This window comes from Lacerta agilis, chromosome 14 (genome assembly GCF_009819535.1).
Source record: "Lacerta agilis isolate rLacAgi1 chromosome 14, rLacAgi1.pri, whole genome shotgun sequence".
NCBI lineage: Eukaryota > Metazoa > Chordata > Lepidosauria > Squamata > Lacertidae > Lacerta > Lacerta agilis.
In genome coordinates this window covers 41,381,265-41,406,733 of record NC_046325.1, presented here as the reverse complement: position 1 = coordinate 41,406,733, position 25,469 = coordinate 41,381,265, and the positions used below count along the sequence as shown (strand labels likewise).

General features: G+C 44.4%; 1 protein-coding gene across 1 annotated transcript in view; it reads right to left on the bottom strand.

The window, feature by feature from the left end:
* Positions 1-2,924: 2,924 nt before the first annotated feature.
* Positions 2,925-25,469, bottom strand: part of LOC117058046 (protein TANC2) — a 54,525-nt gene continuing 31,980 nt past the window's right edge. The window contains exons 14-21 of the mRNA XM_033168929.1: positions 20,871-21,004; positions 18,647-18,770; positions 17,729-17,904; positions 15,810-15,942; positions 14,250-14,341; positions 11,302-11,448; positions 9,630-9,730; positions 2,925-8,054 (exon numbers count right to left, since the gene is read on the bottom strand). Of these exons, the coding sequence (XP_033024820.1) occupies positions 6,110-8,054; positions 9,630-9,730; positions 11,302-11,448; positions 14,250-14,341; positions 15,810-15,942; positions 17,729-17,904; positions 18,647-18,770; positions 20,871-21,004 (2,852 nt within the window). The 3' untranslated portion in view covers positions 2,925-6,109. The remainder of the gene's footprint in view (positions 8,055-9,629; positions 9,731-11,301; positions 11,449-14,249; positions 14,342-15,809; positions 15,943-17,728; positions 17,905-18,646; positions 18,771-20,870; positions 21,005-25,469) is intronic.

The window sequence follows — 25,469 nt, the reverse complement described above, 5'->3', positions numbered from 1 at the left end:
AAGAACTCAGTGTCTTCCCAGCAAGTGTCTTGAAGGATGGCAAACCTTAAAGGTTTTTTTTCTTTTAATACAAAGGAGTGCTGTGTTACTGTACAGAGGCAGACAAGGCAGGCAAAATGCTGCAATGCTCATAGGGAAGAAAATGCAAAATGAAAGAACACCATTGGAATGGAAAACACGTTTGAACTGGTGCAAAACATTCATCCCCTCCAAAAATACCCCAAACCCTGGACCTATACAGATCAGTGCCTTGCACTCTGTGGAAATGTCAGTATCGGTAAATAACAGTGGGTACTTCTAGGAAATGGACTCAGGGTCTGCTGCATGTCCAGGCAGAACAGAGTTGAACACTGCCCCACCTCGCTCATGGACTCACTGTGACGGCAGCCAGAAGAAAAAGCATCATTTCTCTCTTTCCCTTTCTAAGCAAGCGTAAAAGTGCAAAAACCTTTCCCAGTAGCCTCTCGACTCAGAAGCAGCCCCAGGCCAGCGGTGTCTGCCATTCTGTGGGGAAAGCAGTTCTGTGGAGAAGATCCCAGGGAATTGTCAAGAAGGATTACAGGGTTTTATTTGCCAGGAGGGGCCTAGTCTGGTATAGCAGGTGGATTATAATCAAGAACTGCAAACGTAAATAGCCTGCTTGTAATTTCAGCCCTTACTATGTTTTTGTTGTTGTTAGGGGAGAAAAATCATCCAGCAATTGAGTTCAAGTAATTCCGGGGGGGGGGGGAGAGGAGCAGTCCAGGTTTTCCACCCCTTTGTGCTTGTGCCCCAAGTTCCTCCTTCGCTTTCCACAGCAACCATACATTTAGTGAAGGCATCTAACATGTCAAAGGAGGTACGTTAGTTCTTGTCCCCTTCTAAGCCCTTTTTATAAGCTGAACTCCGGTAGATGAAGGCCCTGGGACTCCCAGTGTATTTAAGAAAAGGGAAATGGGGAGAGATGTCGCCTGCCACCCTAGAGTTTGCAAGGGCCATCTTAAGCAGAGAAGGAGAATAATTTCTAGGCACGCAGTGATGTTCGTTGCTTTATGTAAGGCGTGGAGAAGCTGGCACTTTGGTTTTTACTAGATGACTTTCTGTGTGTATCTGGAACAGTAGCAATTTTGTTAACTGCTCCAAAAGGCCAGGCCAGTGACTTGGGCTTTCAAAATATGTGCAGCCTCCCCCACTTTCTCCACAGTCCATTCTCTAATGCTTGTTAGAAGAAATACATGTAATAAAAGAAAAAAATAGCCTTCAGGCTTAGTATTTGAAAGGAAATGTTCTCCTTCTCAAATGTTCTGCATATGTGGACAGCCTCTGCCTCTTTGAGACTGCAACAGCAGGCACATTTTCAGCCACTCTCAAACCTCTAAGTACATTTCTTACAGCTAGCAGTAGAGCCATGTTCCAAGCTGATACAGTGGTGCCTCGCTAGACGAAAATAATTCTTTCTGCGAGCATTTTCGTCTAGCGATTTTTTCGTCTAGCGAAGCACCAATGTAAATCGCGGTTTTCGCTAGACGAAAAAAATATGTACTTTCGTCTTGCGGGGCAGCCTTCCGCTAGACGAATGCCTTCGTCTAGTGAGTTTTTCGTCTAGCGGGGCACCACTGTAGCTCTCTCCCCTGGAGCAAAACAGACCTTGCAATGTATTCAGACTCCCTATTTTAAAGAGCCAGCTCAGACTAGTTGGGTGGAATTCAACCAACTTTTACTCAAGAGTAGACCCTTTGAAATGAAAAGACCTAATGGAGTCATGTTCATTAATTTCAGCGAGCCTATTCTGAGCAGGCCTAGTGTTGAATTCCACCCTCTGTTTCAAATTTCCAGGTGCCAGCATCAGTTTATAGGCACCCAAGTGGCGAGACTCCAGGAGGCAGACTCAAACCAGGGTCAAGTTAATTGCTTGAATGCAATTAAAGTACAGCACACAGATTTTTTTGGTATGTAAATAGCAGCCATGGTGAAGCCTGCGAAACCTTGAGACTGTGGCAGAGGGTGGAGAAAAGTCTCTCCATGTGCCAAAGTCCAGAAGGTGCTCTTTACATTTTAAAGAAAGACTCAATTGGAAGCTTTCTAGAATTTGTTGCTGGGACCATGGTGAGTAAATTGGAACTCCCCCTCCTGGTCCCTGTGGCTCTGAGGCTGCTCAGATACGGCAGTTACTAACATAACAAACAAAAAAGTGCTTCTTCACTGCATTCTCACAATTAAGGACAGGTCTAGCTTGGTCCTCGGAGAGCAGCAGCTGGTACTGCTTCAAGAGCCATAACACATGCACCATAAACCTGCATCTAGATCCTAGCTCTAGAATAAGCCTTCCACTGAGCCTAGAAGCTTTCTGCAGTGTTAGAATGACATGAAGTGGTGGCATACACAGGCATACATTCAAAGCAGAAATGCCACTGGACTATTTGGTGTGTTTGACTGTGCGGGTAAAGAGAGTTCTAAAACTCCAGCTTAGAGAGGGAGACAGGTGCCGTTATTTTTACATGGCCCTTAAAAAAAAAAAGCATCTGGGAGCCTTCAGGGTGGGTGGGTAGGTGAGTGTTAGCCATTCTATCACACTTTCCTGAGTAGAAAAAGCCTCACTTGGAAAGGCATTTGAATTGCAGAAAAGGACAGCGAAAGAAATTACTTTGTGCTCTATCACATTGTATTTCAGGAGAGGACACAATGAGCAACCGAGGTCTAAGCCAAGAGAGCAAATACCAAAGGAACTGCCTCCTGCCAACTTCTAAGAAAAAAACGGCTCCTATTTCAGCTGAGATGTGTGTTACCTGGTAACTAAAAGCAGTCACAATTAAGCCTCAGGTGCTCCTAAAGAGAATTGCTAGGAGATCAGTTCGATAAGTCACAGCAAATGTTTCTCTTTATATTGAAAAAAAGTACTTCACCTTTTGATGCTTATGTACAACAGCTAATACTTGTGCTATATATTTTGAGTCATTGCTTCTGTTTTAATACACTGAAAGACGAGAGCTGTTCTGTTGTATTTCTAATGAAGACACCGATCACACTTAAATAACCAGCATTTATCATAGTGACAAATGAAACTGTAAAGTGCACCCCCCCCCCCAATTTACAAAGAGAGCAGGTGACAAACCCATCAGTGCAAAAATCCTGTGAAATCACAACACAGTACCGGGGGGGGGGGAGAGGGGAAAACCCTGCCCAATGGAAGTATTAAAACCTCGTTTTGGATGTGCATGCCATTTCTTTCACTAAACACTAAATGTAAACAGATATGGTACTGGGAACCCCATGGCAGTGAAGAGCAGAGCAAAGCAGCCAGATTCAAGAACTACAGCATTATGCCATCAAGAAGATTCGTATGTTGGAACTGCAAAGGTGATCGGATCGGCATGACAGCAACATTGTTCCTCCGCCTCCCGCATGGTGGAGACAGCTAAATTTGGTTGCGTTTCTCCACTTGCTTTATCGGGAAAGACAGCAGGTAATGCCTCAGTGCACTCTAGCCATACCAAACAATTTGGTGCGAGGATCTTTTACTGTAGCCCAAAATGCAAACAACGGAAACAATTAATTTGACCTTCCACTGTCTGCTGCAGTAAAATGGGTTCTATCTTCTGCATGATACAAGCAGTTCCAAAGTAGTTGCCATAAATCTCTTAAGGAAAGAAAAATCACCGATAAACACATGCAAACATATTCTTGTTTGGTGGTGTGTATTCCAGTTTTTAAGAGTTTAAAGTAATCTGTCTTTATAATGCAGAAAAAAATGTCTAAGACAACACTAAAATCATAAGGATGATCCCTACAAATAGCAAGTGCAGGGGGAGGTTATTAACCCTCTTTACTTCCCCAGGACAACAAAAGTAATGTTTGGGGAAAGCAGGAAGTAGCTTTATCCATCCCAAAAATAAAGGAAAGCAAATTTATAGTTGCACCTTCTTTATACCTTGGGTTATGTACGAAAGCTCCCTCCCCCCCTCTCTCATACACACACTCACAAGAGGACACAGCACTGTCCCTTTCAACATGCAAGTTGAAACAGCGGAAAAGCATATCCCCCAAAAATGTAGCTGCCAACTTCCAGACTTGCTGGGCACCAGTATGCCTTGGCAAGCCCCGTAGCAGCAGAAGAAATTATGCTAACACCTCTTTTGCTAAGTGTTTTCCATTACTGCAGGTTCTGGGATACAACAGTTAAGAGCTGGGAAAAGATGTACAAAAAGAGTCCTAAGGAATCAAAGTAAAAACCAAAGTAAAACAAACCCTTGAAAATATCCCCTTCACACTCAAACAAGGACTACTCGTTCTGAGAATGAAAATATTTCCTGAAACTGTTACATTAATCTCTTTTGTGTCTCTGAATTCCAGGACCTTAAAGCATAAACATATTGTCAGTAACACTTCCAGGTATGGAACCTGCCAACCTCACCTGAAGGTGCAAGCCTTGCTGTTTAATGAAAATGCCTTCTCTAAACACTTTTCTATTTATAGAGGGGGACTCCTGAGGACAGCAAATGGACTTCAGAAAGAAGGCAAGTACTGAAAGTAAATCATAGGAAGCAAAGGGTATGTATATACCTGATTTATGTTTCAGAAATCATTGCATCATTTTGCACATCCTGATAACAGAAATGAGGAACTCCGTTTCAGCTGGGACAAAAGACTAGCCGTCCACGGCCGGTGCAATCACAGCGTGGAGGAAAACCCCCCGCTGAATTAACAGGAAGCCAGCTTTATCCTTTGTTCACCCAAAATGAAGAAAGGGCAAAGTGTGATTTTGCATTCCTTTGTGTTCCTGCCATTTCACCGTACCTCTGATGACCTTTTGAGCACCTGTATACATTCACAGATTACTACTCTTCATACCCCAATAGAATGAAGGCCTAACCTATAGCGGCATGAATCTGAAAAGCCCTTGCTACTCAGGAATGACCTTCAATTGCCCTCAGAACTCCTCGCCATCATTTTTGTCAACATCTGATCTTCTCCCACCCAGTTCTGCCTTCTGTATTTGGCCAGGAAAAACAGCTCCAGCTTCTAACACTTAAGAAGAAAGTGCTTCACTCCAAAAGTGTCTGCCGGAAAAGGAATGCCGAGATGACTCAGTGGATCTCTAACTCGGGAAGCATTGCTACGAGTGTACTAATACTGACTTCGAGGGGGAGGGCATTAACTGTCACAGTGGGAGTGCCTGTACAAATTCTGCTTCTCTTTCTCAGTTTCCCCCATCATGCTTTAAAATGATAGGACACCTCACAGTTTATAATGAGCGTTCTTGATTCGGGAACAATACCTGGAGTGTGAATCGGTAAGGTGCTGTTCCATTAGGAGGACAAGCCCACTGAAAATGGACAGGAAGTCCGATGTACAGACCGAGGTAGCCGCCCACTGATTGGCTAAAGTGGAGAGAACTTTGATTTCTCCCTGAATATTTGTTCAACTGCCTCAGAGGAAATCAAAACAGTATCATTCCGAACATGCCTTTCAAAGCAATGTTACCCGTGGAAGTCCATACCAACAGATCGGCTGGAAAGGATTTTTTTAAATTCACAACCATTAACCCTTAATACTAATGTTCAATCCTATCACACCGGATAAAGCAGGATGGGTTTTATGCATAGCTCCTCATTGTATTACGAACAAAATAAAAGCCCCATTCTGTGCAGGTCAACAAGCTCTTTGGACACAACAAAACAATGTGGACAGCACTGTGCTGACTGAAAGAGTGCAATTTCCAAGTCAAAAGGGCTCAGTACTCTGGAGGAAAATTTAGTAAGTGTTTTAAAGCCTATACTCAAACCAATCTGAATTTTGAAATTCACATTTTGTTTTTTCAAAGAGCTGGTTACCTCTCTCGAGTGAGCATAGATTCCTTCTAGGTTAGCCCCAACACCGTGTACTAACATTGCCTAATTGACAGCTGAAGACATGTACAGTGCTGGCTTTATCTGAGGTCAGCTGTGTGCAGCAAAGGGTTTGGAGCATGTCTTGGACTGCCTCATCATCACACAGAAAAAACCCCTAGTTGGTGGCCTGCTAGGTGAATGAAAAATTTAAAAAGGGAGGAAGAAAAACAGCAGTGTAATATGGTAATTCAGCCGGGAAAAGTGTGCTGAAAACAAGGCTCTTACTCCAAGACACGTCCGTTTCACACATTAGACTCCACAAATGGTCTCTTTGGTTTGATAGGGGATGTCTGTCCTTGCCTGGAGTCTCTGGAAAGTTGCCTATAGAGGTTGTCCTGATACGCCTGTGCAACAGGCAGTGTCCTGGCCACCTTAACATCGGGATACGAAGAGGTTTGGCTAACTCTCTCTAGGAGGTCTCCTCGGGAGCCATTGGCCAATATCCCATGTGGGCTGTAATAGTCGTCTTCCAGCAAGTGGCCATTCTGTGCATTGTTGGTTTTGTTATAAAAGGCAATGCTGCTGATTGAGGAAGGCGGGCTGAATGTTTCTGGCTGGGGGAGGTTTCCGGGGGACGTGGGGCTTATGACAGTATCCACTGAAGACACAGCCCAGGTTCTGTTCTGTTGGTGCAGGTGGGGATACTGCTGAGTCCGGGCCGTTTTATCAATGATTCCCATGAAAGGTGTGGTCCTGGAGCGGGCAGGCTCGCTGGGGTAACCGCCCTGCGTTGGAGAGACTGGGGAAAGCTCATCACATGACCTGTCATAGGCTGGCTTAAGGGGGATCTCCATCTGCTGAATAGAAGCAGAAGGGCGGAAGGGGGGGTTCAGATTGGGAGTGGATGAGATGCTATTGCTGGAAGGGGAAAATCGGAGGCCAACACTTTGAGAATGAAGCAGAGGCCTTGGGGTCGGTGGGTGAGGTTTTATTTCATTGGGGTTTACTGCCATGGGCCTTCGTATCAAGTGAGAGATATCTGGTGAACCAAGCTGGCTAGTGGGTAGGGAGGAACGTTCTAGATCAAGCTTTGTATGACAGACTGGGTAATAGGAAGCTGACTGGCTGCGCCCGATCTGTGGGGTCTGGTTATATCTCATCCCACCGCGATAGGCAGAGGAAGGCCTTTGTGGAAGATCCTCTTTAGCCAGCCCTCCATGCTGGCAGATGGCCCCTGCACTGAGACTGGCCTGAACGTGCTGCATGGGCCGCCCATCCCCCACTATTCCCCCAATGGAGGTCTGGTAGACCAGCCGATTTTGGCCAGCAGCCATTTCCGACGATGCCGACTGGTATTTGCTGGTCACTGAATGGGCCACCTGACCGTAAGTGCCCGTCGGGATCACAGTACTGCAGTGCACAGCCGAACTTGGCTGGTTGCTTCTGACGATCTGTGCCTTGGCAGGTTGCAACCTGTGCCCTTGCTGGGGGACTGCAACAGGCAGCGGAAGCATCTGGAAGGACCTCTGTGTCATTTTGGAGAGTGGAGACTTTGGCCGACTGGGATGTTGACTGATGCTGGGTTCCTGCTGATATCGTACGGGTGAGCCGGACTGAGCCCTGTAGACACTCATGCTATCTGCTGGAGGGCTGGCTCGGTACTGAGGGCCTCTACGAAGGGGAGAAGGAGGTGGGCTTTGATACTCTTTCCCTTGGCTACCTACTGGAGGTGGGCTAAAACGGTAAGACGAGGCTTGGTGAGCAGGAGATGTGTGTGCTGGGCTAGGCCTATAATGTGAGTTCTGGTGTGTTGGGGAGAGTGCTGGGGAAGTGGGCTGGTACCCTTGCCTTGTTGGTGACCCCACAGAACTATTTGACCTGAAGTCAAACACCTGATGTGAACTAAGTGGTGAGCTGGAGATGTAGGCAGAGTCTCGGTGGGCAGGGGAAGAAGGTGGGCTCTGGATGATGGGCAGAGTTTGGCTCGGCCGTGACTCCGTCTGCAAGCCAACAGAAATGTTTTCTTCTACATCTTGCTCAAGATACTCCTCTTCCAAGATGTCCTGCACTGCATACAACTCTTCGTGCTGCGTTTCAGGTTCAGATACCGCAAGAGGCTCTTGCTGTAGTTGCGCCTGCGACTGTCTGCACTCTTCCTCCACCCTCATCAGCAGCCGCTGGATCTCACGGTTGTTCGGACAGAGCTTGATGGCCTCGTTCAGGTCCTCCAGCGCTGCTGAAAACTGCCTGCTTGACCGAAAAGAGGGGACAAAAAAAAGAAGAACCAAAGTTACTCTGGATTGGAATGGATTTGGTAAGACCTAAACAACAAGTTTCTTGCGAAGAAAAGCATTGCTAGCCATGGTGGGGAGGATGTTCCAAGTCCTGTAAGAACCAGATTCTTCAGCCTTTGGCTGTTTCTTCCATTTCCACAGCAGAGGACACAAGCCAGTTTTCCCAAGATTGCTCTCTTGGAAATGAAGGGAACAAGGAAGGCAACTTTATGGTATGCAGGGTAGGTTTAGCTGTGCCCCTCCAACTATTTAAGGTCTGAGCTTAAGCCCTTACAATGCTCCGGGCAAGTGGCAAGCTCTGGCCTTCCTGCAGCCAATGCATTCTGCTCTGAGAATTGTTCTCTTGGGAATGAAGGGAACAAGGAAGGGAGAGAGTGCCTGACACAAGCCCACAATGCCTTTGGCTATCTTTTGAGGAACAGAAGGGTGGGGAGTTTGGGGGGAGGTGGGTTGTCATTTACAGGGACACTGGTAGCTTTTCAACAAAACAGTCATCTACTTGAATGTGATTGTGATTGGTAGAGAATATCCTCTACGCCCATCATGCATTTCGTTTTATTGTTTGGTTTTTAAAACACAACAATTTCCCCAAGCCCCAAAACTTTGACCTACCCTGACTGCTGATGCTAGGAGGCAAGGCATGGTATGGCAAGGGAAGGCTTTTTTTAAAAAAAAAGTGGTATAATGGACCCTGAGTGAAGAAATGTGGGAAAGTCCCAGAAAGGAAATTGGTTGCCAATTTATTGCAAGCAGTGGGGAGCCGAATATGAATGCATAAAAGAGGGAAAGTGTGGCTCAATTCATAGAGCTTTGTTTCTGGAATGGAAGTTTAATTATAGCAGTGAGAGACCCAGATGAGGGTTTATTGCCACTTCAGTGGGTCGTCCTTGAGCTGAGAGGTTAAACTGCAGGGCCTCCAGCTCAGCAGTGATGATCAAATGGGTAGGTACAAAAGAAACTCTGGAACAAAACAAAGCTCCAAACAGTCACAGCAGGTACCCTACTCCATGAGCTGAGCAAAGAGGCTAGCAGTGGCTGAAAGGCAAAGCTCTCCAGTCAGTTCAGGATTCTGAAATGTGATCCCACCTGCAGCAGATGAGCCAGGCCCCTTTAAGCACCAACCAGAACACAGATGAGCTACAACTGGATCCCACTGCTTTCATCCCATGGCAACAACTAATTTTGAGCACAGAGCAGAGCAATCACTAGTTAACCCCCAAACATGCCCTCCAGATGCTCAGCTGCTGCATGCTTCAGTGATGTGAATAAATCTAGCACTGACAGAATGCTCTGAGGACACCATGGTCCAACTTACAGAATTACTATATTTGGAACTGTGGAAGGTGCTCAGCTTAATGGAAGAGGGCGAGTTTCTTAACCTGGTATTTCTGAGGGTTAGAATTATAGTCTCCCTTGGGCAATCCCTTGCTGTCGATTCATTTGTGTGGAATGGGGGCGTTTTTGGAATGTGTCACACCCAAACCTCAGGAGAACAGAACCTTTCATTTCTCTCTGGCTCTCCTCTCACCTGCTGCTGCGTTTGGCCCTTGCTCTTGCATAGTAAGCTTCATAAGATTTCGGTTTCAGCTCCAGTGCTTTAGTAGCAAATTCCTCCGCCATTCCAAAATCCTGCCATCACAATAGGTGCGTAGATAAGTCATTGAATATATACACACACAGAGAATTTGGGAAGAAAAAATAATAATATGACATGGAAATATTTTTATATGTGGACTTGGTATTTTCCAACACTGGTCATGTCACAGATAGCTGGTATCGAGAGATCCAACCCTGTTTTGTGAAGTTACGAGGTTATCCACTCCCAAGCTGGGCCTATAAGGACTCACTTCGTTCCTTGTATCTCTTCAATCAGTCTGCTGTCACACTGTCTGCCCTGGAAACCTTGCTGTATATATGATTCTGTCAATTTGACAGGTCCTCTTTAGTGTATGTGCTTATTGTTAACCTCCCTGCACCGCTAATCTAAAACTGCGGCCTAGACCTTTATACTGGGCACTGTGGAAACAGGACTTTCCATCAATATGCTCTTCTCACAGCCTTTTTTTTTTTTGGTGGGGGGGTTCTCTTGAACTGTGTGCTTAAGGAACATGTGAAGGGGTTCATAGCTTGACAGCTTTGCCCCTTGCCAGTTTCAATGCTGGCAACTCACCCTGCCAACTGTGACTGGGCCGAATGTTTGGGTGCAGGGTACCTTAACACAGCTGCTGACTCTGGCTGGAGTGGATGGCTGCAGTGAAGCCATGCAACACAACCCTGCGATGAGGGCATTCAAGTAAGCCTCTACTTATACAGCCACTCTGATTTGATTTTTTTTGCTAACCAATAAAAAAGGAAGATGCAAACCTTGGAAAGGTTAAGGAAACCCTTCAAATTGGTCTCGATATGCTCACTGGGTATGTTTGGTTTTACACATACAGTTTTAGTTTCTTGCTTCCCTCCTCCCTATTAAAGCACTCCCTAAATAATTTCTGCTACCTGCAAATTCAGCGCTAATGTAAGTTAATGCTGTTTCTTAGCTCTGTGGCCACACTTAACAGATATGATTAAAACATGTCTATTCTTTAAAATGTTTGCATGCCGAATCCTTGACTTTAAATCCAAATGTGAAGAGCTTAATTATATATGTTGGCTTCTATATTGCGGAGACATTTACTGGATTCCTAGCATAAACAGCATTGTTTCTCTTTCATGCACTTGTAAAAACACTTCCCGTGCTATGTTTTTAGACACAGGAACAGCACAGCAACTAACGCGAGTTGTTGCCCAGCTCCAGGAGGAGGACGGGAGGGTGCGGGGTATGTGTTTCTGATTCTGAGTCACTGCTCTAAGAGAAAGCAAGAGCTTCAGAAGGCTATGACAGCATTACAAGTCCGACAGCATCCTCCAATCTGCACACATACAGACACTGAGAAAAAAAATCAAAGAGAGCTATAACAGCTGTTTTTATATAGCGATGAATTTTTAATTGCTTGAAAATAATCTCAAACCATTGCTTGGCTGTTTCAGAACTGTAAAACGCCAGTGCTCTGTGAAGGACAACCAGGTTACAAAAAGGTGGAGGTTTTCAAGGCCATTCCAGGAGTCTGGGAAAGAGTCTGGTTAGGGAGTGGTTAGGAACAGGAAAGGGAGCTGGGAAAGGATCATTGCTAGGAAGGGGCTTTGAGAAGGAGGCCACTTACATTCATTTTCCTCCGGCATCTGGAGAGGTTGAGAAGGAGTGACACCTTCAGTTCCCGGAAGGTTTTCAGGTCCTCTCCAAACCCTTCTCGGGGGAACTTCTTCAGAGCATACTGGTAGCGCTGGGCAGCCTCCTTCACTTTCCCTTTCTAGCAGAATGGCAAACAGGTCAAAATGCACCACTCAGTTTTCTATTTCAGCATTGTAGCAGTTATAAGACAATCACTGAAGACAGCTGAATGTGCCTACACAGTTGCATCAGAGGGGTCTAGAAATAAGCATGGCAGCTGTTGTTCCTTGCCGAATGAAATTTGGCTGCATGGAAGTCTTTAAGAGAAAACCTTTCCTCTGTAAATTAATTTATGGCGTGCTCTTAGGTTTCTTGTTCTGATACTGGAGGGAGAAAGCTTAGCACAGCTGAAAAGCTCAGACCCTAGATAATGGTTAGGTGGGTTTTCTTAAGATGCCACTGAATTGACTATAAATAGCCTACTAAATACACTGGGTAAAGGTTAGCTCAAAGAATGATTGGGCACATCGTGTTCACTGGAAGTATGTCCAAAAGTATTGCACACATTGGTACTAGTCTGAAGTGACCTGGTCAATTACTTGTCCATCTCACCATGGACAGGGGACCAACGAGAACACAAGTGACCGACTAACAACATGTGCCTGACAGTAATATAAACTGCCCAAAGGTTCCTGCCAAACAGAACCTCTTCCTGTACTACTTTGACATACGGCTTAGAAGAGTGGCTGTTTCCCCCCCTCACACATGGCTGATTTCCCAGCTGAAGGAAATTTTGAACTATTAATGGCTTCCCCACTATAAGAAGCGGAAGGATTTCAAGGATGGATTTGGCAGGAAAGAGCCTCTTGCCTACAATACCACTTCCAGCCCTGGAAATGGAGGGGTCAGTGCAGAGGGACCTCCATAATATCGTAAGTGGCACATGCTTTTAAATTACCTGTCTTTCCCCCACTGCCTCTAGTTTCTGTATCCCAGGCCTATTGCCTCCAGTGCATCTCCTTTTATTCATCTATTTATTCATTCACTTTATGAAACCATTTATATCCCACCCCTTGCTGTTGAAAAAGGAGACTCAGCTTACAATATCTATAAATTACAATTTTATAAAAACAACCTATCATTAAAAAAACACATGAGAATCAGTTAATTTGGTAGGTTTATTTGGTTTATCTGTCAGATGCAGCAAAACTCTGCCAAGATATAATGGTTAACAACCAGCAGAAAATAGCAAGGGAGGAAACAAACTACAGTTGTACCTGAAGGCAGCCCTTTTTAGGGAAGTTTTTAATGTTTGATATTTTTGTATTTGATTTCTGTTGGAAGCCGCCCAAAGTGGCTGGGGAAATCCAGCCAGATGGGCGGGGTACAAATAATAAATATTATTATTATTGGCTCCTGAACAAATCAGCTCCCGAATGATCAAAACCTGGAAATGAGTGTTCTGGTTTTTGAACGATTTTCGGAAGTTGAACGTCCAGCGCAGCTTCCAATTGGCTGCAGGACACTCCTGCAGCCAATCGGAAGCCGCACTTTGGTTTTTGAACGGTTCTGGGAGTTGAACGGACACCTGGAACGCATTCTGTTCAAAAACCAACTTTCATGCTAAGATTAGTATTTAAGAATTGAACTAGAAGAATTGATAGGCTACAGATATGGAAAACAGATAAGATTAAATAAGATAGAAGTTTGATAAGGAAAATAGATTTAGAATAAGATTAGGTGTAATTGATGATTATATAATGTTAAGAATTTACTAACGATGTTATACAGTGAACGCAGAAGGAGAGGATGTGAGGAAGTCAAATAACAATGTTAAGGAATAGAATGATTATAGCTATTATAGATGTTTTTGTTTTTATTTTTATTTTTTGTATTTTTGTATCCTTTTTGGTCTTTGTATTTTTGTATAATTTTTGTTATAGTTGTATGTTTGTAATATTTGTGTTTTATTGTTGAAAATTTAATAAAATTTATTTTAAAAAAACACCAACTTTCATGGGGCAAGGCATTCCATAAGCTTAGTGCATCTTTTTGTGTCTTCTGCTCATATCATCATGATATCTACATTGGATGGCAACATCCCATTGGCACCAGCAGAGGCTTTCCTCCCAAGGCAAGTAGCAATGTGGCGCAGAATTTTAATTTTTAGTGCAAGGTATAAACTGTAGCCAAGCAATAGCTCAAGATTCTGAATTAAGAGAACCACCTTGATTCTAAGAAAGCTATTCCAGATATTGGAGAACATAAAAGTGTTTGTGGTTGCTGCTACTGCTGCCGTTTTGCTTCACAAAGCCCAGCAATTTAGTCAAGCAGTGATGCTACGGACAATCCTGTCAAGACACAGGGCTCAATGGGGTTTCAAGTTCTATGCACATGCCAACTGTATGCATTTAATCCCAATGGCTATGGGCAGTGCCAAGAGCCACCAGATCAAAACATCAAAAATAAAGAGATGTTCTACAGTGGCAACCCTTAACTTAGATGTACTGCAGTGTTTTGGAGTAATGGGCACCTGCTGCCAGGTTCTGAGACCAGGGGATTTTTATTCATTCAGCAATTCAAGCTACTGTCATGACTGCTTGTGCTAAAAAATTACAAATTAACTGATGCACATGAATTGTGCAAATTAAGCACATTTATATATACTTGCTCATTTGAATTCAAATTATTCAAATTAGGTTCTTTTAACCACTGAGAGAGTGAAGGTACTCTGCAGAATAAAGAAACATCATAGACTTGACACCACTCAATCACCCTGTGGCATAGTCAGAAGAGCAAGGGGGGAAAGTGCTTTTTTTAAAATGTGAAAGCTCAGGAACTGTTTTGATGCACTTGCAGCAGCAAAGAAATAAACACTGATAACTAGATATAAGGTCGTTTACTGATACTTGGTGAAAAGCTCAGTTTTCCATCTCTCACCTTGTAAAACATGTCTCCTTCCTCCATCAACTTGCTCAACAGGATGACCATGATGTCTGGCTTGGAGGTGGCCATCGCCCAGGTTGCTGGACCTGTAGTGTACAGGATGCATGATGGGTAAAAAACTCATACAATGCAAAAGGTGGTAAGGGAGGAAAGCTAAGGTGGATAAACATCCTGGGGGGAAAGAAATTTCTGCTGGAGAGAACAACTTGGTGCAGCCAACCCAAGGAGCAACATGGTCCCAACAAAAGAGTGGGGTTCTCACAAGAATGCTTCAAAGCTAAAAATACCTTTCCCTTGCAATCTATTCTTTCAGCTCATTTGAAATGACTCGCAAATGCTGGAGAAGAAGGCATCAATATCCACCAATTAGCATTGGTGGGAAGTAAAGACAGTTAAGTTCTGGAAAATGTGATTAGTGAAGAAATCAAAGGTTTTAACAAACAATATAGATCAATCCATGTAAACTTTAAATATGGTATGCTACAGCAACCTGGACGTATTTGGGGCTGAAAATTTATTTGTGATACACTTGTGTCAACACAACGTGAACAGAGTTTTATAAATATTCAGTGTTTCAGAACAATGCTCACTTCAAACAGGACTTATACCTGTGAAGTACTTTGGATACACTCCCCTTCTAATGCAGTCCAAGAGCCCAATTCTGCAGCTGTTTTATGTAGGCCTTTACAAATCCACCAAGCCTTCATGGTCTCACTTGGCAAGCTAATTGTCAAATAGGGGGCTCTCAAAAAGCCAGAAAGGCATGGAGAAGCATTTCAGAAGGCTTTGAGTAAAAAAAATAAAAAATGGCAGCATTTTAAAAGTGAATTAGGTCTTGAGGTCAAGTTATTCTCTGCAACAGTAAGGGGAAAAAATAATTGTTTGGAGGTGAGAAAAAATGAAAAGAGAGGGAGAGAATGCAGGCAGGCAAAACCATAGAAGAGAAAGCAGAGCTGTCAGACCACCAAGCTGGATGATGACAGCAGTGATGTATACCTCGTGGGCGACTCGGCAGCGTCTGACAGCCTTTGAAGAAAAGGAGAAAACAAAAAAGTTGTAGAAGAGGGAGAAAAAAAAATGGATGAAGGTGAATTTAAAAAAAGGAAAAAGCAGCAGTGAGAGGCAGGCAGCAAAGCAGCCAAGGCACCAGCAAATTCCCTTGTGACACGAGGGGTTGTAGGGGAGTAGAACAGTGCAGGCAATGCCCAAACCTGGAAGCATCTACAGAGCAAGGAAAGCAACAGCTGACAGCAGCATATCAGCACAGCAGCACCGTCGAAGTGGTGGTCATTCTCAGAGGAAAAACCTCATTAAGAGTTACTCCCCCAGTTTGCCAAGAGCTAGGCAGGGGGGGAATCCAATGTCCGATTAACACAACGCAGCAGCCAAAGCACACAGGAATGCTGGCATTCTGCTGGTGAAACAGAAGCAGCATTCTTTCAAAACTGCACATGCCTTTTTCACACGAGTGACGCATGTTTGCACAACCTGGGAGGAAATATGGCTCTTGAGAGATTCGTATGGTGGGTTTTCTTTTCTTTGACTGTTCCCTACCTATCTTGGCTCCTTTCTTCAGTAGTGTGACAACAACAGAAGTATTGCGGCAACCCACTGCCCTGTCGAGGGGGCGCATCCCACTGTAATCCACATGCTCAATCATGGCACCGTGATCCACCAGGAACTGAACCTACAAATAAGCAAGCAATTGAAATCAGCATCACCCTAGAAGTCATAGACATTATGATCATGCAGTTAAGTGCAGGTTTTTGAGCTCAAAAGAATTGAGAGTGGGATGCTGAGCTAAAATGGCAAACCCAACTATTTTTATTCCTTCACCTCATTTGACTCCTGAAGGCACTTAAAGAGTTGGAATGAATCAAAAAGCCATCAGATCCAACCCCCGGCTCAAAGGTAAAACCACCCATATATGCCAACCACACACTCTAGGCCAAACCAAATCAGAGAGTGCATATATGCCACACAGCAAATAGCTGCAGGTTTCATTGTGTTGAAGTGTGATGTCTACTTTTGCCTGACACTATACTGTTGGGCTTTTTCTTTCAGCTCAGTACATTAGAAGCAAAACTCCCTCGGTGTGCTTTCCAAAAAAGTTGACCACTACTGTAGGATAAGAATTTGAAGGTGGTTTGTGGCCACATTCCTCAATTAGCTCAGTAAATCAACCACAGTATCCTCCTGGAGCAGCTGACCAAGTTAGGGGTGAGTGGCACCGCTTTGCAGTGGTTCCGGTTCTACTTGGCTGGACATTTCCAGAGGGTGATGCTTGGGGAGTGTTTTTCAGCCCCATGCAGCCTCCAATGTGGGGTTCCTCAGGATTCAGTTTTATCTCCTATACTGTTTAACATCTACATGAAACCACTGAGTAGAGTTATCCGGAGGTTTGGAGTACGCTGTCAGCAATATGCTGGTGACACACAGCTCTACTTCCTCTTTACATCTGCAGGTGAGGCAGTAGGTGTGCTGGATCTTTGTCTTGCCTCGGTAATGGACTGGATGAGAGTCAACAAACTGAAGCTCCATCCAGATAAGACTGAGGCACTGTTAGTGGGCAGTTCCCTAGATCAGATGGATAGGAGGTTGCCTGCTCTTGATGGGGTTACAGTTCCTCCGAAGGGGTGGGTATGCAGCTTGGGGATACTTCTGGAGCCTCTGCTATCACTTGAGGCTCAGGTGGCCTCAGTGATGCAGAGTGCCTTCCATCTGCTTCGGCTGGTGGACCAGCTGCACAACTATCTGGGCAGGGACAGACTAACTACTGTTCTCTATGCTCTGGTAACCTCAAAGTTAGAGTACTGCAACATGTTATATGTAGGTCTGCCTCTGAAGACAGTTTGGAAACTTCAGCTGGTATAGAATTTAGCAGCCAGGTTGCTCAGTTTGAACATATTACACTGATCCTGGCCCAATTGCATTGGCTGCCAATTAGTTTCAAAGCGCTGGTTTTGACCTATAAAGCCTTAAACAGCTCAGGACCGCAATACTGCAAGGATCACACTTCTCTATATGAACCTACTCAGACCCTCATCACCTGAGGCCCTTCTTCATGTGCCCCTTTCCTGAGGGTGGCAACATGAGAACGGGCCTTTTCTACAGTGGCCCTCCATTTGTGACATGCTCTCCTCAAGGAGGTTCAGCTGGTGTCTTCATTATACACTTTAGGCACCAAGCGAAAATGTCCTCTTCATCAAGGCCTTTGGCTAATTAACATTTGTTGCCCTTTTAAATGTGTTGTGGGGGAGGGAATTACTGGTTTTTGTTATTATTTTTATGATGTATTCTGTGTTACTTATTTTCTACTTTTATGTTGTGAACTGCCCTGAGATCTACAGGTGAAGGGCAGTATACAAATTTATTTATTTAAACTAAGTTTGCCAAGGGTTTTCCAAAGGTTGACATCATCCTGAAACTCCTCTCTTGGATTTGAATTCTTCCCCCCAAAAAAGAGCACTTACCACTTCTGCATCACCATAAAAAGCAGCTAGATCCAACGGAGTGCGCCCATTTTTGTCGGCATGGTCTGTAGCAGCTCCACTCTCCACCAAAGCTCGTACTACTGAAAGGTGTCCCTTTAGGCAAGCCCAGCTGAGGGCAGTAAGTCCTTCTTTGTCCATTAGGGAAATGGAGGATCCTGGAAAAAAACCAAACACAGAGCAAGACTGCTTAGGGTTATTCCAAATACGCTAAACCCACCTGCAACGCATAGTGCCCCTCCTTAGAGTTTCATTCCTGGAAGTTGGTTTTTTTTTTCCTTCCATGGACGTGTGTGCCTTATTTAAGAGATGCTTATGTCCCCTGCAATATTCCATATACTGGCTGGGCAGGTATCTTTGGAGGAAAATTGCCACCAACTAAGTTTGCTGACATCTGAAGTGCTTACTTGTCAGACCATAAAGGTAAAACCATCTGGAAAAGAATGACGTGATAGAGCTGCTTCCTAGAGAGCAGAATCAAAGGATAGAGGAACACACGGCTGGTGCAATCTCTACAGGTTGTGGACAGCCAGAATAGCAGCATGATTTTGGTCATTTACGCCGATAGCTATTCTGCTGAGTTGAAATAGTCAGATTTCTGAACCCGTAGACTGGGGTGGGGGTGGGGTGGGATTAGCACCTGAATTTGGAAACCATGAGATGGGACATTTTGTTCACAATGTTACGACCCTGTAAAAAGTGAATCAACTAAGTGAGGCTGTTCCACTGTAAATGAAGCATTCATATACAGCATCCTAATTCTGAACTGAGTCTAGCTTGCATGATTTCATCCAACGGTGTGAAATTTGTGGAAAGCTAACCTCAAGGTCTATCTTCGCAGTAATTTTGGAGTCTGCTTACACATACTTGGGTTTAATCTCAACACTACTCCAAACTAACCTTGTGCTAGTAAGAACTCTACAGTGCCCAAATGCCCCTCCGAAGCCGCCATCATCAAAGGAGTCCGGCCTTGTTTATCTGCCATGTTAACATCTGCACCATGGGTGAGTAAGAGATCAACAATCTGAAAGCATACAAAGTAAGGATGCATTGAGTACAAATGGTGCACAGTTTGAGAGCCATGAAAAAAATGCATAAGCCCCTACGCTCTGTACTCACGACAAGTTTCAGTTTGCAATTAAAATGTCACTATGCTACACCTACTTAAGTCTAGTACTTTCAAAATCTTCCACCTCCAAACATTCCTCATATATCCACTGGATTTACATTTAAGAAATACTTTTATTTAAAATGGATGTGAAGTTTTCAGAATGTTCTGCACATCCTTCCTCTAGACAAGGGGTGAAGAATCCTTTTCAACCCAACATATTCACACTCGCAACCGCACCTGCTTCACACCCTATTCACAGAAATGTCTCTCTTCACACATTCGCTCCTCATTCACACACACAGTGACTATACATTATGTTATTTTTACTGCTGGGGAAGGGGATAGAGAGGCCGGTTAGGATTTTCAAACTGCAACATTCAAATGTTTTGGGCTTCCCTGGAAAATAGGTTCTGTGGCTCTGCCCAGCTTTGGCTCACCCTCAGCACACCTTGAAAGGACACCTTTGCAGCCTGAATGCTCTTCTTTGGGGTGGAGTGGGGCACCTCCAAAGTGATCCATGTTTTCATCGCCTACTTACTGGAGCAAGCTGTCTCTCTAGAGCCCCTCCCTGTAAAAGGTCCTCCACCATCTCCCTTCAGAGACAGCATACAACAGTAGATGTACAGACTTGTTTATATCTGCTCACCCCAAATTATTGGAGGTTGCACAGGGAAAGCTCAGAGAAAAAGAGAGTAAGGGGGGGGGAGATATTGCCGAGGGGGTCGAGCAAGGCATCTTGTTTACAACTGCACCATGGATGAGCATGGAGAAAGAGGGAAACCCGCAGAGAGAGTGGAGAAATAGAGAAAGACATAGCCGCATATTCCATGTTGATTCTCAATGGAGGCTGCTAAGTGAGTTTCTGGAAGCAGAACAGAGCTGGTGAGGGGGTGGCAGAACAGATTAAGAGTTCACAGGGGCTGCACCCAGCCAATGGGATGGAGGTTCCCCACCAATGGTATAAGCTAATGTATGGTAAATGCTACGAACGTACACGCTTGGGTAGATTCTGGGTGATTTGAGCTCCCATCCTGCTGCCTCCATGTCGTTTACCTTGAGCTATCTGGTCCCTCTCTCATTTCCATATATAATGTATGTTTTCTTTATCTATATCTGTGCATGCTGGGCTGTCTTGGAATAACTCTGTTGCAAAAACACTGGCAACCCCATATTTCTAAATGAATGCAGTGAATGTCTGAGTTACTAAACGTCATAACCAGAAAACACAACAATGCCAACCAGGGAACAACCTTATTTATCAAATGTTAGGTGGGAACGGACTGGAATCGTGGACTGCTAAAAGGCGGGGGTGGGGGACATCGTTGAGGTGTGTGGGAGAAGCTAAAAGGGCTACATGGGAGATAAAGAGTGACTTGCCTATGTTGGAATAGGCTAATGGGGCTTTCTACATGATGTAGAAAAAAATGCTTAAATTTAAATTGGAACATTTGGCACCTTTGGGGTAAAACATGTTCCGTCCAGCACAATAAATCTCCATCAGCATTTGTGAACCATAAGCTTTCCTCTAATGAGAGTCAGGCACTGTTTACATGTGAATCACACACATTTAAAGGGGGGAGGAAGAGCATTTGGTATGAAATGCTCTCTTTGGCAGTACGTCAAAGCAATCTCCTTTCCTTCTGCATTCCTAGGAATACCACAGTTATCAGTTCCCTTGCTCCCTGTTCTGCATCTTACATTCCTGAAGAACTCACATACATCTAAAAGCCTCCATAATTAAAATTCAGAAAACTTCAGACAGGCACCTATTTATTTTTTTTAGGACGCTGTGGCAACACCAAGGTATTGAAAAATCGATTAGCGATCCTCCCAGGACTTCACCATAGGGAGACACTGTTGAAACCCCTCTCACGTTGTTGAGGATATCCCACGAAAAGGCCCATGTGGTGTAAATGATAAAGGAAGCAGCTCCAAAAATCCAAGCTGTATACATACTTGTTACCTTATTGGGACAAGGGCAGGCAACTGTTTTCTCCCTCCCACTCCCCTTACCTGCCAATGGCCTTGTCTAACAGCACTGAATAAGGGAACGACTCCACGCCGGTTGGGCTGGGCTACAGCTGCTCCCTGCTCCAGAAGCAGACGGCAAACATCCAGCTTGCCTCGTCCGGCTGCAGCAGTCAGGGCTGGAAGAGAGAAAAGACCAATCGGAATAAAAGAAAGCCTGCTGCTGCTGCTGCTGCTGCTAAATGACTTCAAGCCATGGTATGCACCTAAGTGCTATGCGATGGCTAAAGTGGAAATAACCCCTGCCTACAGGGTTCTTCTTCTTTTTTTTTTTTTTTTAAAAAAGAACATGATAAAAGGATTGTGGTCCTAAAATAAAAAAAGGCTTTAGGTTACAATTTCCAAGATTCGCCCAAGAGATAAAGGGTAGCATAGACTCTGGAAAGATTTTAGCCCTTTTCAGGCATTATCCAGTGGCCAAGGGAATGAACACACTAATTCCACCTCCTGCTACCATTCCATGTTGGAGGGTAATCTCCTGAAGCAGGGAGGCTCCTCTTCCCCATGTAGTTTCCCAGTTTCTAAAATGTGTGGGTAGCCTCTATGACCACAGAAAACTCCCCAATTCAGAAGACCATCCTTCAACTGGGGACAGGATGGAGTTAGCGTGCTCACTCCCACGGCTTCCCTTCTCATGCTTAACTGACTAGAAAACACATTAAATGGTTTTTTTTAAAAAAATCTCCATCATTCATAGTAATTGCTATATGTTAAGTAACAAGAGACGAGGAAAGACTGAAGTTCAATTCTCCACATCCTGGTTAAGTTACCAGAGAGAATACTTTGTTTGGGGTAGCACCCCTCCCACCCCGTACATAGAACTACGCACATATTTATTGCTATTATTATTATTATTATTATTATTATTATTATTATTATTATTACAAAGTAAATTTCCCACCAGGCTGCATCTGCAGTAGCCAGGTATGCAGGATCGCTGGCAGTACAGTGCACAGTAATTCCCCAGGGCACATGTTCTTAAGCAGGCAGTTCCAAGCAGGGCCAGCCCAAGACATTTTGACACCTGAGGCAACCACAAAATGGTACCCCACCCCTTACCCCAACCGGCAAGAGAAGAAGGGATGAGTGAAGATCTGAGTGAAGGGGAGGAGAGATTGATATCTACATCAGGAACATGGGTGGGAGGAGACCAGCAGCACTTCTATTCTCTAAAGGCCACTGCAGAGGCAGCATTGGGGGGCAGGGGCTGCAAGAGAGGTGGCAGATCCGGCCTCCAATGAGTGGGCCACAGCTGCTGCTGCTGCTGCTGCCGCCATTGAGGCAGCAGCAGAGGGTGATCCATTCCTTGGAGGCTGCATCCATTGCCCCCGAGGATCCTGCCTCACCTTGTCTCATGGGTGGGCCAGCCCTGCCTCCAAGGGATTAGAGAGGGAAAATCTGTCTGCATGGGGGTGGGTAAATACATTTAAAATTTTTGAACTGCTACATTTCTCATGATATTACATATTAAGTAATAATCCCAAATCAATGTCATTGTGCCCTCCTCCCCCATATTCAAATTTATGTACAACTGGCAAACTATTCTGTCTAGTGTGTTTACCCACATATGGGTCATCTGTTCATATGGCATTAACATTTTCTCATGTGAATCAGAACTAAACTAATTTAGGCATGCTGAATGTGTTTCTAAAATTATTGGGCTGAGCATGAAGAACTTCAATTTCAACTGAAACTGAACCAAAGCACTGAATGATTTGACTCCCTGGCCCCCAAAATGCAATTTGGACAGACGCTTTTAAGAAGACAAAACAAAACCCTGCATTTTCATCTGCAGTACTTTTGAGAGTTCACCAGGGAAAAGCCTGTAATGCAACCATCAGACAGACACGATTCCATCTAAATGCAAACTTGGGTCCCTTCTTGAGCCCACCGGCAGCAAAAGCCTTTTCTGTACAACCAAGCGATCATTCATTCTCAATACTTCAAGAGTTTTGTGTAACATGGAAGTGCCTTGTGCCTGGCATAATGTGTACTGTCTGGGTTAGAGGAGACACTTTCACCCTGAAAAACAGACGAAAGCACTTTTTGAAGTTGCTCTTTCCCAGACTGACACAATAAACTGCCGGCAAAGCAATTTCTTTCCCAACCACCACCTCACCCTCCCATTCTCCAGCAGACCAAGTCCTTTGTCTTGTGCTGCTTAAATTTGCCTCTTTGAATATTCCGGCCTGGCTTCTCTCTCTGCTATTTGAAGCATTCGCGCCAACCCTCTTTCCATGCAAATGAACATTTTCTGTAAAATAACCCTGATCCAGATCTCTCAGAAGTTCATTGAGATGGGTGAATCTGCTAGCTGTGCAAAATGAATAAATTTTAAATTAGAAGCCATGGAGCAACTGTCTTCTATAATGCCACATTTCTCTGCCAAAAATAAGGACGCACCTGCTGTAGTGGATTATCAGGATGTTCTTTTGAGTATCCAGCCCAGCACTGTTCAGAGATAAGTACAGGTGATACTCGAAAAATTAGAATATCGTGGAAAAGTTCATTTATTTCAGGAATTCAACTTAAAAGGTGAAACTAACATATGAGATAGACTCATGACATGCAAAGCGAGAGATGTCAAGCCTTTATTTGTCATAATTGTGATGATTATGGTGTACAGCTGATGAAAACCCCAAATTCACAATCTCAGAAAATTAGAATATTAAATTAAATAATCAAAACAAGGATTGCAAATAAAACAATAGTGGACCTCTGAAAAGTAGAAGCATGCATATGTACTCAGTACTTGGTTTGAGCCCCTTTTGCATCAATTACTGCCGCAATGCAGCGTGGCATGGATGCTATCAGGCTGTGGCACTGCTGAGGTGTTATGGAAGACCAGGATGCTTCAATAGTGGCCTTCAGCTCTTCTGCATTGCTCGGTTTCATATCTCTCATCTTTCTCTTGACAATGCCCCATAGATTCTCTATGGGGTTCAGGTCAGGCAAGTTTGCTGGCCAATCAAGCACAGTAATCCCATGGGCATTGAACCAGGTTTTGGTACTTTTGGCAGTGTGGGCGGGTGCAAAGTCCTGCTGGAAAATGAAGTCAGCATCCCCATAAAGCTCATCTGCGGAAGGAAGCATGAAATGCTCCAAAATCTCCTGGTAGACGGCTGCGTTGACCCTGGACTTAATAAAGCACAGTGGACCAACACCAGCAGATGACATGGCTCCCCAAATCAACACAGACTGTGGAAACTTCACACTGGACTTCAAGCATCTGGCATTGTGTGCCTCCCCATTCTTCCTCCAGACTCTGGGTCCTTGGTTTCCAAATGAGATGCAAAAGTTGCTCTCATCAGAAAAGTGGACTTGAGACCACTGAGCAACAGACCAGTTCTTTTTTTCAGTAGCCCAGGTAAGACGCTTCTGACGTTGTTTCTTGTTCAGGAGTTGCTTGACAAGAGGAATATGACATCTGAAGCCCATCTCCAGGATCCGTCTGTGTGTGGTGGCTCTGGATGCACTAACTCCAGCCTCAGTCCACTCCTTGTGAAAGTCCCCAACACGTTTGAATGGTCCTTTCCTGACAATCCTCTCCAGGCTGTGGTCATCCCTGCTGCTTGTGCACCTTTTTCTTCCACATTTTCCCCTTCCGCATAACGTTCCATTAATGTGCTTTGATACAGCACTTTGGGAACATCCAACTTCTTCTGCAATTACCTTTTGAGGCTTTCCCTCCTTATGGAGGGTCTCAATGGTTTTCTGCACAGCTGTCAGGTCAGCAGCCTTCCCCATGATTGTGATTCCTACTGACCCAGACTGGGAGACCATTTAAAGGCTCAGGAACCCTTTGCAGGTTTTATGGATTGAGTAGCTACTGCACCTTTTCACAATATTCTAATTTTCTGAGATTGTGAATTTGGGGTTTTCATCAGCTGTACGCCACAATCATCACAATTATGACAAATAAAACCTCGACATCTCTCGCTTTGCATGTCATGAGTCTATCTCATATGTTAGTTTCACCTTTTAAGTTGTATTCCTGAAATAAATGAACTTTTCCACGATATTCTAATTTTTCGAGTATCACCTGTAAAAGCACACACTGACCTGGTTCACACATAAAGCTAAACCAAACTATGGCTCAGGGCAAATGGCCACTGTGCTCCTTCCTCAGTCCTGCTGTTGCTACACGAACCAGAACTAAACCATGGTTTGGCTTAGCTCTAAAGCTGAACCATGGCTCATGGTTTGTCTCATTTGAGACAAACTATTAGCTGTAACCAAGGTTTGATCCTGATTTACCCCTCAGGTAATGTGGGAGCAGCAGGACTGGGGAGTAAGTCACCAGCTGTGATCTTTACTTCAGAAACTTAGGTTTGCTCATTCGCACAAAGCCATGGTTTGGCTTAGCATTATGTATGAACTGGGCCAAAGTGAGGCAACAATTGCATTTCCATCTATGACTACATATTCGCATTTCTCCCAGGCACTGATTTTAAGAAATAAATGCTAATTCAAGGGCTGGCTTTTGTTATCATGTCAGCATCCCTGGGTTAGGATGCAACTTAGCAGCACAGTTTGAAGACAACAGGATAATGAAAATAAGCAAGGCAGCCAATTGACCACAAA